This window comes from Opisthorchis viverrini (genome assembly GCF_000715545.1).
Source record: "Opisthorchis viverrini unplaced genomic scaffold opera_v5_145, whole genome shotgun sequence".
Taxonomy (NCBI): Eukaryota; Metazoa; Platyhelminthes; class Trematoda; order Opisthorchiida; family Opisthorchiidae; genus Opisthorchis; species Opisthorchis viverrini.
The window spans coordinates 1080680-1093650 of record NW_008751802.1 but is presented as its reverse complement, the minus strand read 5'-3'; the positions used below and the strand labels follow the sequence as shown (position 1 = coordinate 1093650).

General features: G+C 43.6%; 2 protein-coding genes across 2 annotated transcripts; one reads left to right on the top strand and one right to left on the bottom strand.

The window, feature by feature from the left end:
- Positions 1-588: 588 nt before the first annotated feature.
- T265_06778 (hypothetical protein) lies at positions 589-12549 on the top strand (the record flags this gene model as incomplete). Its single annotated transcript, XM_009172131.1, has 6 exons — positions 589-787; positions 1585-1686; positions 1724-1819; positions 2905-3039; positions 9192-9290; positions 12295-12549. 6 exons carry the CDS (start codon positions 589-591, stop codon positions 12435-12437), a joined length of 774 nt encoding a protein of 257 aa, XP_009170395.1.
- On the bottom strand, positions 2180-9708 carry T265_06779 (hypothetical protein; the record flags this gene model as incomplete). The annotated part of the gene is made up of 2 exons (XM_009172132.1): positions 2180-2416; positions 9601-9708. The coding sequence occupies 2 exons, from the start codon at positions 9706-9708 to the stop codon at positions 2180-2182; spliced, it is 345 nt and encodes a 114-aa protein (XP_009170396.1).
- Positions 12550-12971: the final 422 nt, after the last annotated feature.

The window sequence follows — 12971 nt, the reverse complement described above, 5'->3', positions numbered from 1 at the left end:
TTCGAGAAATACACTCATCTGCAAATCAATTTGGTTTTCACGGGAGACTCAATTGAATCTCTCGTTTATGATGTTCTCCAGCTGAATGTGCTGCACACAGGCCGCCTCATGATTCAGTTGGCACGATATTCGAGATATCGAAGTATATTTTCATAAAGGAAACTACTCACAAGGTTGCTGAAAACTCTTTGACTCGGGGACTGCGCCTACCTGATGAGCCCCAAGAAGGGCGAAACCGGTCGTGGGCTGTCAAAGAGTTTTCAGCAACCTTGTGAGTAGTTTCCTTTATGAAAATATTCTTTGAACTCCTTCATATCGCCACACCGTCGGATTTCGGATCTTACCGAAAGCATATCGCCACAAGCTTTCGCAATGCCTAGTGTGTCGTCCACGGCACGGCACCTTCCGGTTTACTCAAGCTCCATATATGAGGCACAACAACAGCACCGCTTTAATTTCGAAGAGATCTCGATGATCACGGAAATAATCCACCCTTGCGAATTATCAGATATCAGGTGGAACTCAGGATGGGCGCCTACCCAGGAGCATGATGGACATGGGAGGCTAACGAGGTGGAATAGGCACAGAATGATCAGAAGATTGTTCCAGTTGATCCGTGTGAAGAGCCCCCGGAAACCGCTGGCGAGCGGAACTATCAAAGGTCAAAGATGTCGTTATCGACCGCATTTTCATCCTGGTATCGGTTATGTGAAATATATTGGTGCAAATTTCGTCGTGTTGCTGATTGGTTACCAGTATAGTAGAAATCAGTTATTCGTCTTTGGTGGTACGTCCCTCAGCTGTTGTCAAATTTATATCAGCGGTATTTAGAACAAATTCAGACTAGATTGCGTTATTGTATTGCCGAGTAAATATGTTAATTTTGGGTTAGTTTTCCGAGAACTCATAAAGGATTCTAATCGTCCATCAACTGGTTCCAAACAGACGAGAGTTAGCCTACCAAAGTCCGTAAACAATAAAATTGTCAGCTGTAGCCACCCTTTCGGTGCCTAGCTGCCATGCTATCAGAAGGAAGCACGAGGGCTGGGATATTGCCAGGTTGCCCAAGCTTATTCGGGGGAAATCGAGAGGCAGAGGTGCGATTGAAACTACGGACCTTACGGTCAGTGAATTCGCACTTTAACCATTGAGCCGTGTCCCTTCTATCAAAATCCATACCCTTCTTAAGTGAACAATACAACAATACATTGCTACAATACATTATCGCGGAAAGCAGACTTTTTGAAGTGCACGAAAACTATCGCTTCTTCTAGAAAGCAGTGTAGAAAGATGAATCAGTTACTGTGCTTGCTTTCCTTTGATTTCAGCTTCGACAGATTGCAATCCCCGTTGCGGGTTACTCTGACCATCGGCGATGGATTCTTGTTTTCAGGTTAGGTTGAATGCCGTGATCGATAAGGTATCAGAATGTTCCAGTTCGGTTTATATTTTTCGTGTTCTTCAGTACTCGCATGAATTCTCAGACTGTGATATTGTGGATCTATGTAAACTGGACGTTGAGGTACCCGGAGGTCCGTTGTGTTTCTTTTCGAAAATCGCTTCAAGATTTTCTATCGTGTATAGAAGAACCGATTGCCTATTCAACTCCGTTGGATGTCGATCACAGTGGTGCAAACATGACATCTCATTCAGGTTCTTCTTTGGGCTCCGGCACTGCCATGACCCGTGAGTACGGTTGCTTGGTTGCGAGCATTCATTTCAGTTCTCGATGCGGCAGTATTGAAGGTTTCTCAGAGCGTTAAACGGAGGCTCCAGCATCAACTACCCAGAAGAAAACACTCGCGGCGTCGATTTTCATGTATGTGTATTCTAATGTTTCTCGAAGCTGTGTTTGCATTGTTTGGGCCAGCACAACTACACTTGAGAACGTTTCGTCCCGCTGTTTGGCGCAGCTAATTCGGCTCATGTAAATCAGGCTTATGTCGCATTGGTACATCGAATGCAGTACCGTTGGCAGCATGACTAGATCCTCTTTACCAGTGCTTAACATACTGTCTCGGTTCTCTATCTGGGTCAGTTTTGTTCAAACGTCTCTTAGTTGCGGTTCGGGAAATTCTCTAACTCGGTAGTACCAGTTAACCGGTATACTGAGCATGTACTGAGACATTGAGAACCCTTGATATCGTCTTCCATCAGAAGCCTCCAGGTTGGTCAATAGTTAGAGGTCTGACGAACACAGTCTCCTGGCCCTCCCGGTTGGGGGTTGGAACATGTGGTGGCCTGTTCCGTAGAAACGGTAATGCATTTGTATTGAATACAAATGCCTTGCGGTTAGGCTTTTGAGCCAAAGGCTCAGGCTGAGGACCTTAATCGTCCTCCCCTCCGGGTGTGGGTGCCCTGACAGTATCCCAGCCCACGTACGACCGTGATGCTTACGGCTGATGGTAGGTGTGTGCTTCGTACCACACGAGAATAAGAATAATCAAAGTGGGGGAAAGGATGACACATTTGTGGCCTTATGTCCATGAGTCATCCTGAAGAGATAAAGGAAACCTCTCGATGTATTTGGTCGATGACAAATGTAAGGAGTGTGATAGATGGTGATGGTTTACATTTCGTCCTACCTCTTATAGGAAAAGGTTATATTACCTCATAGTTTATTCTGCCTAGGTTTTTAAGTCATTTTGTTACTACACTGTGAAACATCTAAATTGTGATCGGCACCGCACAACGTTAATGTCCCACTCTAGTTCTTGTAACAATTTATAGCCTTGATACTGGTTTACCAGTCTGTGTTATGACTATATCAGTTCACTGCTTAGCTATCTAGCCTTCGGATGTTTCTGTTGAATGTACGTAAGTTCATGTCGACCAGCTTAGAATTTTTCATAGAACACAGTTTGTATTTTTACTGGTCCTTTTCATACATTTTGTGCCGATTAGCGACAGCCGTAGACAGCGCGTCTTTTGCGTCTGATACGCGAAGTAGCAGAGACCGCACCAATGCACCAATGTCAAGCAGCAAAGGAACAACATCAGCGAACACAGAAACCCACCTTGAATGTGTACAGTATATTGGTGAGTTTGAAAATTATGTCGTGTACTCAAAGAAGTTTGGAGAACGAACACTGTTCGACATGTCTTTTTTTCAGGTTGTTTGAATACCGTTTTACTATTGTTGGTTACTTTCCTTTGAACTTGGTGTCACATTTCGCTTTTTTTGGTTGAGGGTAATTAATTTCGCAAGTTCATGGCACAAGCTCACCGCGAGTGCTGGCATATTTGACTCCTTTAGCATTGTATAACTCTTACAGAGAGATATGGTGAGTGTTACTCGCTACGGTCTTCACCCCGAAGAAGACGCACTAGGAAAATTTAGTGTTGACCACATACAATTTTCGCCTTCATTGTTGTCCATAATGTGAATAAGCGCTTGACTGTTGGCAAGTGGTGGCATTTCCCAGGAATAATTTCAAAGCACTGACTCCGAGGGCGAAGCCCGCTCTCGGAATGACGGAATTTAACAATTCCCAAACTTCTGACAGGGGCAAACAGCCTCTGGATCGTCTGACTGGCTGCCAACTCCACACAGAGAATCCTGGTTCCATCACTGTGAACCGACTGCGCTTACGGACGTGCGGGCTAGCACTTTAGCGACGGATCAACGTAAACCAGTTTTAAATGGTAGGAATGAAAATCTTTATTCCAGGAACTGGTAACACGTAGCTTGTCAGTCTTCATTAGTCCGGTTGTCAAGACAAAAACAGGTGAGCATGAAAGCTTACCAGTGGGTCAAGGTACGCTGAAAACGCAGGCGTCACGTCTTAGAATTTGAAAATCTGTTCCAGGTACCCCTACCCATTGGCGTAATTTGCGCGACTGAACCGACGGTCATCTGTGATCTTATGCGACGCCGCTAGTTGGGAGAATGATAACATACGTGGTGGGCTGTGGGGAAGTTAACGGAAGGATAGCAGCACTGTTTCCAAGACGGGAGTGACGGTTCATCTGGATATCACGTATTCCATATGTACGACTGTCAAGAAAATGAACGGCTTAGCTAGTGTAATGATACAAGTGATCGTCTGATGAACTATTTCACTCGTAGTGGCGGCCTATCCAATTCACGGATGGACATACCTTACGCACAGCTCATGAGTCATTTGGGTGAAATGAAACGTATTACGTGACCACCAAGCAATCTGTTTTCATTTCTCAGAAGTCCTTGTAACTAGAAGGGAAAATTATACTGATCAAGCTCACCCGTGTGTACACTTGTCATGTATCATGTTGTCCCATCTCTGTTTTGGAGAGACGCCAGTTAATTCTATTGTTGGCTTTGGAACGAAAGATTTGTGGCAGTTAAGCTTCTAGAATTCCCTTGAATCGACCAAGCCATTTATGGCTGGTTTTGTCAACACGCCAAACCTATCGATAACCAGGAACCTTGTGGGACATAGCGAAAACATGTGCTCATAAAGTTGGAGAACGTTGTTTCGAAACTGGCAGTGAGTGACTGAATCCTGACAGTGGCAGAACATCAAGTCGAGGCTTCCTGGCGGTAGATCTGTGGTGTGTCCTGCTAATACGGTTTGTAGCTGGTCTATCACTAGAAGTAAAGACAAACTTGCCACCCCATTCGCACCAAAGTAGTTTTTATTGCGTCCTTAGTAATTCTGCAATTTGAGGCGATGTCAGCCAAATCGTTCGCACTGAAAGAAGCACAACCCTCAGTTTACACATCATGACCTCTGTTATTTCAACAGCAACAGCAGTCGCACCGGCTGATAAAAAAGTTGGTTCTACTGGCGTATTTCCAGTATTATTTATTTGAGCCGAATTCAGGATTTAAGTTCTCTTACACGTGGACATTTAGATCACTGCTCAACAGTTTCTCTTGTGATGCTACGTAAAATGAGAAACGTTCGACAGGTCACGTCACCCAAGAAGGTTGGTCTACCTGATTAAGATGATCAGAATAAACAACCAGACAAATAACAAACGCAATCGAAGGTAATTGAATGAATATCGACCAGAAATAGGATTAGAGTTGCTTGTGATAAACGAAACGCAAAGCGGGTACGTACGCAGAACAATAAATGGTAATGTTATAAAATTACATGACTAAGTAGAATAAAATGTTCTGGTTTACGAAACTAGTGTAACATTAGTTGGAGACTATTTGTGTGCATGTAAAATAAAATTAAAACAATGTATCGACACAGTTTTCTCGGAGTAAAGCTTGTGCTTGTAATTTGATATGCGAACTACCTTAACAGCAGTCACTGGTTTAATAACGTGGCCAGGCTATGACGGGGTTTGGGCATTGAGATTCAGGTTTCTCGAGCCGTTTTTGGGCGTGCTATTTGATTTCGGTTCCCAAAGGCCTGATCATTCTGCTCAAGTATAAGATTGGATCTGGCGTTCAAACTCGTGATCTGTTGGCGGGATGTGGAGGCTCACCAACGTTTGGCAGCTGCTTTCGGATGGCTTCTGACAAGGAGTAATATGTTATCTCCTTTGAATATAAAAGAGAATCACACCGGTTTCCCCGATACAGGAGGCAGTTCTTCAATTTCTTCCTAATGTTTACAGCATTTGTCTATGTGTCCCGATAGATAGGCATTTATCTGTTTGAGTAGTATTTGAACGTGAACTGTTATTTCGGTAAACTTATCCATCTAGATTCTAAAAAAATGACAGGCTCTCTTGGGAGAATGTAGGGGAAGCCTAACGTACCTTTATGGTCAGTTCGATCAACGGTAAAGTGTGGGACATCCTTTTAGTGTCGCAAAATTTGAACTCATAATCTATGTCTACGATGCAGCCATACACGAATTAATCATATAAAACTTACCAACTTCAAATGGTATGGACCGTTGAAAAGTCCAATACTGACGACATTCCCTTATTTATATTATTGAAGTAGGGAGGCCAACTACACAAATATTAAATGTTGTGGTTAATAACTAACTAAAAATGAGCGATAATTTGAGCTTATTTGCGACAACAGTTATCAGTCAACTTTTACGAGCGCTAGTACTTGACTTTAAAGCCGGATAGGCATTGCCACAGCCTGATATCATTCCTTCATTTGCGGCCACAACGTGAGCAGATAAGTTCTTGTATGTTTTGCATAACTTTCTGATCAAAGCAGATATCTATTTACTATTCACAGGGTCATTCTCGTTGAGTATGGTGAGGCCTCTTATGCCACAAAAATTTACAGAACTATTGTCCAAAGGTCCCTGAGGCAGAATCTTTGTCATCATCAACACAGTATTAATATTCAACTCTAATACTTTGATTGCGTACAACCGTTGTTTAGCTGGAAGCCTTATTGTGAAAAAAGTGGATGGCAAAGATACCTACTGTTATCCTACCATAGTCTCTTCGAGGTCTCTACACGCCGAGACACCAGATAATCAAGATAGAAACAGACATCAAGAACGTCTATTAGAAGCCATATGTTTAACCGTCTCTAACCATGGGATCAGGTTGACTCTATCTGGGAAGGCGAGTCGCAACGACAGTACCCAGGCTTTTTAGGGTCGCTTTCATATCCTTCTCCGCTTCCGCCACTCTGTATTGGGCTTGGAAAACAGCACCCTTTTCGGCAAGATATGATTCGGCGTGTGCGGTACATGGTCTAACCATCGCAACTTTTGGTATTGGACACGTTCGCGAATAATGCAAACCGGCAGGTACAGTTAGTCGTGACGAAACTGGCTTTGTTTTCGCAGCCCATATGATGCTTTGCGCGTAAAGACAAACCCTGCGTAGGCACGGATAGTTCGGGGGAGAGTCATTGTTTTGATGTGATATATTGCGGTCGAGATCCCAACTGTCCAGAACATCAGGATCGTTCCGAATTCCGGGATCTTAAATTCTACATTGAACCTGGCTGATATCAACGAAACGCTTGACCGAATGTACATGGTCCAATAAATCGAAGCCGGGAAGCTTGAGCATCTTTCGAGGAGGGCCAGTCCAAACATGTCGAACAGTAATACAGTGACCCTTCCAATTCGTTCCCCAAAATGACTTCTACGTTCCGGCCCCTCAAATTTAGCGTTGGATTATCGAGTGAAATACCAAAACCCTAAAAAGTGGTCGAAACGTTTTGACGGCTTTGGTCCTACGGTTTTCATTTGTACAGGTTACTTCCGGCACGGATTCCTTGTGCTGCTTAGTAAGCCTGTTGCTACAGTAGTTCCGTGGCTTCTATATAATTAATACAACTCGTGAGATGTACCATAGATCGTGAGTTCAACGACCTTTAGTTTGGTTGTTCTGCCCAGCGCTATGAACGCCTCAAAGTATTGGTGTGCTGGTTTGCTCGATGTATACTCAGTCGTAAGGCTCGTGATGGAGCTGAGTGGCCCAGTTCCTCAGACAGTCGTGTAACGAAATAAGTTTATCCTAGCCTTCATCATCGTCATTATGAACAGCACTACACCAGTAGTGCAAACTGGTGCTTAACCACTGGGGAGAAGTCCTAGTGAAGGGTGGGAAATAAAAGAAGCTCTGGGAACTTATTATAAACAGCCTCTTGTCTCTACAGAAAATGTCTAAGAGCGAGGTGCCAACGCATTCTCAAATCACAGATAAACACATCTGAGCATAATGCTGGAGCAAGGCGACCTAACCTGGTAGGTCACATCAACTGTTCAAGTGAATTCTACTCACTACCTAGTGCCCGCTTGCAGACCGTTACATTACATGCATACTGCTGCTAGTCAAGCACCTGCTGTTCTGCAAAGATCAATAAGTGAACCTACCAACGAACTCAATTTCCTCATAATGGGACTACAAGGGGTGTGTGAAGTTCTTATGCCAAACAGCACTTTTGAGGTGCAAACGTTATGCCGAAACAGGGGACCACTGCCGGTATTCTATTTTGGTTTGTTTGTTTAGACGTCTTCCACAGGTAGAACGAAAACCGTCAGGTTCAACGTATAGAAATCACGGGACATCGATCCATCTAAGGCAGTTAACGAATATCACTGCGAAGATTACGGGAAATACTGAAGCCAGGGGACGTTCACCGTGCTTTTCCTGAGCGCACATCTATAGGTCAAATAGGTCTCAGTCCGCTCACCCCTGAATCGTAATGATAAGTGCTCCAAAATACCCCTTCAAGTCACATAAGGCAGGTGAATCCTTTATGGATTAATAACTCTACTCTCAGACGGCTGTGTCCTTAAAGCAACTACACATAGACTGTTCTGATAATCTAAGCTTGAAAAATTGCCAAATACTAACAGGTTAGTCTAATTCCACTCAGTGGACCTCATTGTCTACGTGACAAGATGAAAACTAATCCGGCTATTGTTAGATTACGTTTGACTGGGAGACGTGCGACTTCTGGATACTGCACCAACATTGCTTTAGGTCTACAACTTCATCACAAACATTGTTCTTCGCGTGATGACAAATCTGACGGCGACCAATCAAACAGCTCGAAGGATGATGGCACAATGAATGGTGACTAATATGAAACCAATTTTAGGACTACAGGGAAATCCTGAACAGTACCCCATTTTAATACACATTCTACGAGAATCATATTGAGGGAGAGCAAATAAACAGACCACAATGAAATGTAGTGACAACATATATAAGACACATTAAGTACCTTACTTTAGAATTACTCGGCTAATACGGAAATATTAGATTTGACCAATTCTCCCTGACAGAGAGGTCTCACTTGTGTTCCCCATTGTAGGTGAACACTGAACACAACCGGTTAGATGTGGATGGATGGCGCTCGGTTTCTGACGAGTATTGTCCTTTTGGTATAAGTCAGTGCCAATCAAAACCAACGTAGGGGCCAAGTAGCAAATCCTTTGATGATCGGCTTAGTTTCACAAGTCGAAGGTTGGCGATGGAATAATTGAAGAGATATATCCAGTTGACATACCATAAAAACACTCGTCAGAACACTCTTGAATCCTCTTTAAACTAAATGAACGCACGCATCGATGAAGGGCGTATCACAGCAGTACAGTGACCATATCTCCTCGGCTGTCTGTGAAACGTTAATTATAAAATAACCGGCCAGCTCGTGTTATGGCGTCTAGTCAGTCTATTACATTTTGCCGTTCATATTAGCATTGAACCCATTTCTGAGTCAGTTTCCTCTTTTTCCTATCTTTGACGGTCTCCCCTTCTCAAACCACTATTTCTTGTTCATTTTTGTCCTGTTCGTACTCTGTTCTGTGCCCCAGATTCATTGCGAACCCCTTCCTCCAAAAGAGCGCGGATAATTTCTTGGCTCAGTGATCCCCGTATTCCAGTACATCTGAACGAAAGGCAATCCGAACCTAGTAAGTATTTCCCTTTCTGACTTCGCACATCATGACAGTTCCCTTTCGAGTGATAATTTATTGAATAATCATCGATAAAGAGAGTCCCTTTAAGCGGGTATATTTTTGAATGGCCTAAAGAAAAAAACGTAGCCGCGTGAGATGTGTGATCAAGGTACACGAACGTATGTATTGAGTTGCCGTTCTCCTAGAGAGGCAATCTGAAGGCGTCGAAAAAAGTGGTTTCTTCTCAGGATAAACTAGTGGAAGACGAAAAATAACTTTTTTAGGTGGGAGGCGAAATGGCTCAGTGGTTATAGAGCGAATTTACTGGCCGGAAGGTCCGTAGTTGGAACCCGATTTCTGCCTCTCGACTTCCCCAGTCTAGGCTTGGGCAACTTAACAGTATCCCAGGCCTCGTGCTTCCTTCTGGTGGCATGGCAGTTAGGCACCGAAAGTGTGTTACAACAACGATTTTAGGTATTTTTTGTTACTGTTGGTGTCGGTATGCCATTTCCACGAGTTGTTCGTAATTTATTGTATTGCGTTGTATTGTATTGTATTGTACATACAAGGCGTACAAATTCTAAACTTACCGTGTGAATGTTTACCGTTCTTCATTCTTCGACTCCGCCGGCTGACTTCATCTGTCCCTATACCTCAGTAGAAATTCTTGGGTGAAGCAAAACGATCATTCCCATAAAAGAAGCTTACTGCTGATGTTCGCACTGTCCGCTGAGCATGGCGGCGCAAAGTTCGACCGCTAACTGAATATCCTGAGCATCTGGCGTTTACTGCTTTAATAAACTTACCCTAGATGCTGAGCGATGAGTCACAACATCGCTGTGAAGGTGCTAGGGCACAAAATGACTGCTGGAGTTCATCGAGGCCATATTGTTGCGATCGGCCACAGGCAAACGACCTCTCCTTGTTACGATTTTCGGAGTGCAACTACCATATGCATCCGATCAGATTCAAAACTAGTTGGCTGGCAGTTATCAGCTCATCAATATACAGCTATAGCTAGTCCAGAGTTGCCAGGTTGTACTAACTTAATCAACAGGGTTTACAACTGTTGATGGTTGGAACAAAGCGGTCCCATTTCCAATATTTTCAGGTGTTGCCCCTCGTAAGTTACGTGGGTTTTTAGTTGGTACTTTTTCCTGAAACTGTACAAAGGGCAACATGACTAAGTTGTTAATGTCTTGTTGCTCGTGCGCTTGATACTATCGTATACTTTCCAGCATACTGAACCTCCTGGTCATAACTGTTAACTCATCCTTCCCATTCCATAGCACTGTAAATGAATTTGTGGTAGCCCTACGTGCGAGTTGCCGGCCGTGTTTCGGTTTGTTTTCAAACGTTTATCATCTCGAAGTGATGTTGGTGATAAAAAACAACTATACTGTACTGTTAGCCAACGTCCGAAGCATCTCCATTGTTTTAATACAATGTTTGTTGATTCGAGCCTGGACATGTGGATATCTTTCGAACCGGTCAATTCCGGGTGAGGCAAGACACCGAATGTTCATAGATGGGATCGGAAGCAATGGTGCAGTCCCTGGATGATATTTTCTATATTCCACCGTCCTACTGCATGTGTGGTCAACTCACAAGAGTATGCAAAGTAATTAATTGGTCTGAATTTTTCATAGAATTCGATAGAAGCGTCAGGGGGGACCAGCTTGAAGTGGTGTCTTTTGAGGGTTAGCATTCGAAACGTATCCACCGGTCAGCAGTGGCTGATCTGCTGGATGTGTGCACATGATAGGCTAAGTTATAAACATCCTGCGTGGCGCGAGTGTGTTACGTACAAGCCGATGCTGCCAGTGTGTATTCGACAGAATAAGGTCGTCTGGTAAACGCACCGAGGCCCGTTGAGAGCTATCAGAGGGTCCAAGCGTGAGGTTCTAATGAGCGCTAGCACTAGTCAGGGTGCTGGCATCATCCATCCTGTCCGTATTGTTAGCAACGTATGGTACTTCCGCAAAAAATTCCTTAACAATGCTTTCTGGGATGTGTCCATAACTGCTTTATTCAGGTGGAAACGAATAGCCAGGTGGCAAACAGTGGTCGGATAGTCACTGGCATCGCCGTCAACAACTAGCTTGAATAAAAAGCTGGGAGATTCGGTCACTCCGACTGACCTTGCAAGGGAAAGGAAAATATGGGACTGAAAATAAGTTCTATTCACCCATTTCCCTGAACTCCGATCAACAGTAAGTATTACTAAAAACCACTTCCATCAACGGATTCTAAAACTATTTAACTATTTAACACGACTAGGGGAGTCGGTCCTCTCCATGTGTGATGTATCGAGATCAGTAGCCGTCAGCTAAATGTTTTCTGCACATTCTGGACCCGAACGAAAGTCAGTCTGCTCCTCACGACTAGTGTATTCTCGTTGGACATAGTCGAAGTAGCATGGTGGTTATCATTTTATTCCACAGCAGTTACTGCAATCCCAACCTTTTGTGAATAAGGACGAATGATGTTGTACCCCTTATAATGAGCGTTTCTTCTAAAGACTTAGTGGCCTCTCACAGAATACTGAATTGTATTACCAGTAGTGAGCCACCGTCTTTCAATAGTACAGTTGAAAGTTATCAGGGCCGGACGTCCAGGTCCTTTTGAGATGTTCCAACTCTCTAACTGCTTCATGACTGATGTGTGCATCTGCATTGTTAGGCCTATTTACTGACTGATAGCCAGAACGCGCTGGAAGGGATGTGGGTCCAGTATAATTGTATGTTGACTGAAGTTTCTTGACCCAGAGGTTTTTCAGAGGATGATGTGGCTTCTTTCTCAGCTGCACGTCCAGACCACCATTACCCATGATGTTTCATGGGGACGGGTAGTCCTGCTTTGAGCTGTTCGCGAGCCTTTCTTAGCGTAGTGCTCCTCAGTGATAAAAAACTAGCCGTATGTTGCATCCTCTGTGACTGCTTCAGGTCCCGCTTTATGTTTTCTAGTTCTTATGGTTTCGGGGGTTAAAACCAGAGGATTTTTGTTTTCTATTTTACAGCACTCAAAAAACACTCCGTCTCCTCCTGTTCATTATCTCCGTCAAAGTTACGAATGTCGATTTGTGCTCCACTCAATCGTTTTGAACGTGTTTGTGATTGGTTGATGGAACAGAAGGCATTTTCCACCTCCGAATATTTTTAAATCCCAAATGTATTTACTTCCACTTTCCTTTGCCTGTGTGATGAACTATCTGCTATTTTCTGTATTTGAATGCACTATTTTAGTAATCCGCCTTAGTATACGATGTGTTTACACCAAGTATATGAATCTATTATTTCAAAGGGTTCTCGTTCTATTGTTTGTTTCTTGCTTTAGGCGTACCTAATCTGCCGTCGTACTCGGCATTGTTTGGTTACTTAGTTACCTAGTGAGTGGTGATTGAAACGTCTGTGGTGTGTGAACCGCGCACAAGTCGTGTTCTGTATGTGCGCTTGGGTTTAGAGAAAGTTGACGAATGCATCATCCACATAATGTGATGATTATCATTTGAATGCTGATATATCTTTCCCTTCCCGTTCACTTCTGTTTATGCATTCTTTTCTGTCCGGTAGTGAGGCATCGGCATTCGTTACGGGTCTGCTGCCGTGGATGATGATGGTGAGCAAAGCCTATCCGAACTCCTAATACTCCGCAATATTTCTCTGATTCCACTCACAAGCATATGACTGCTACTTA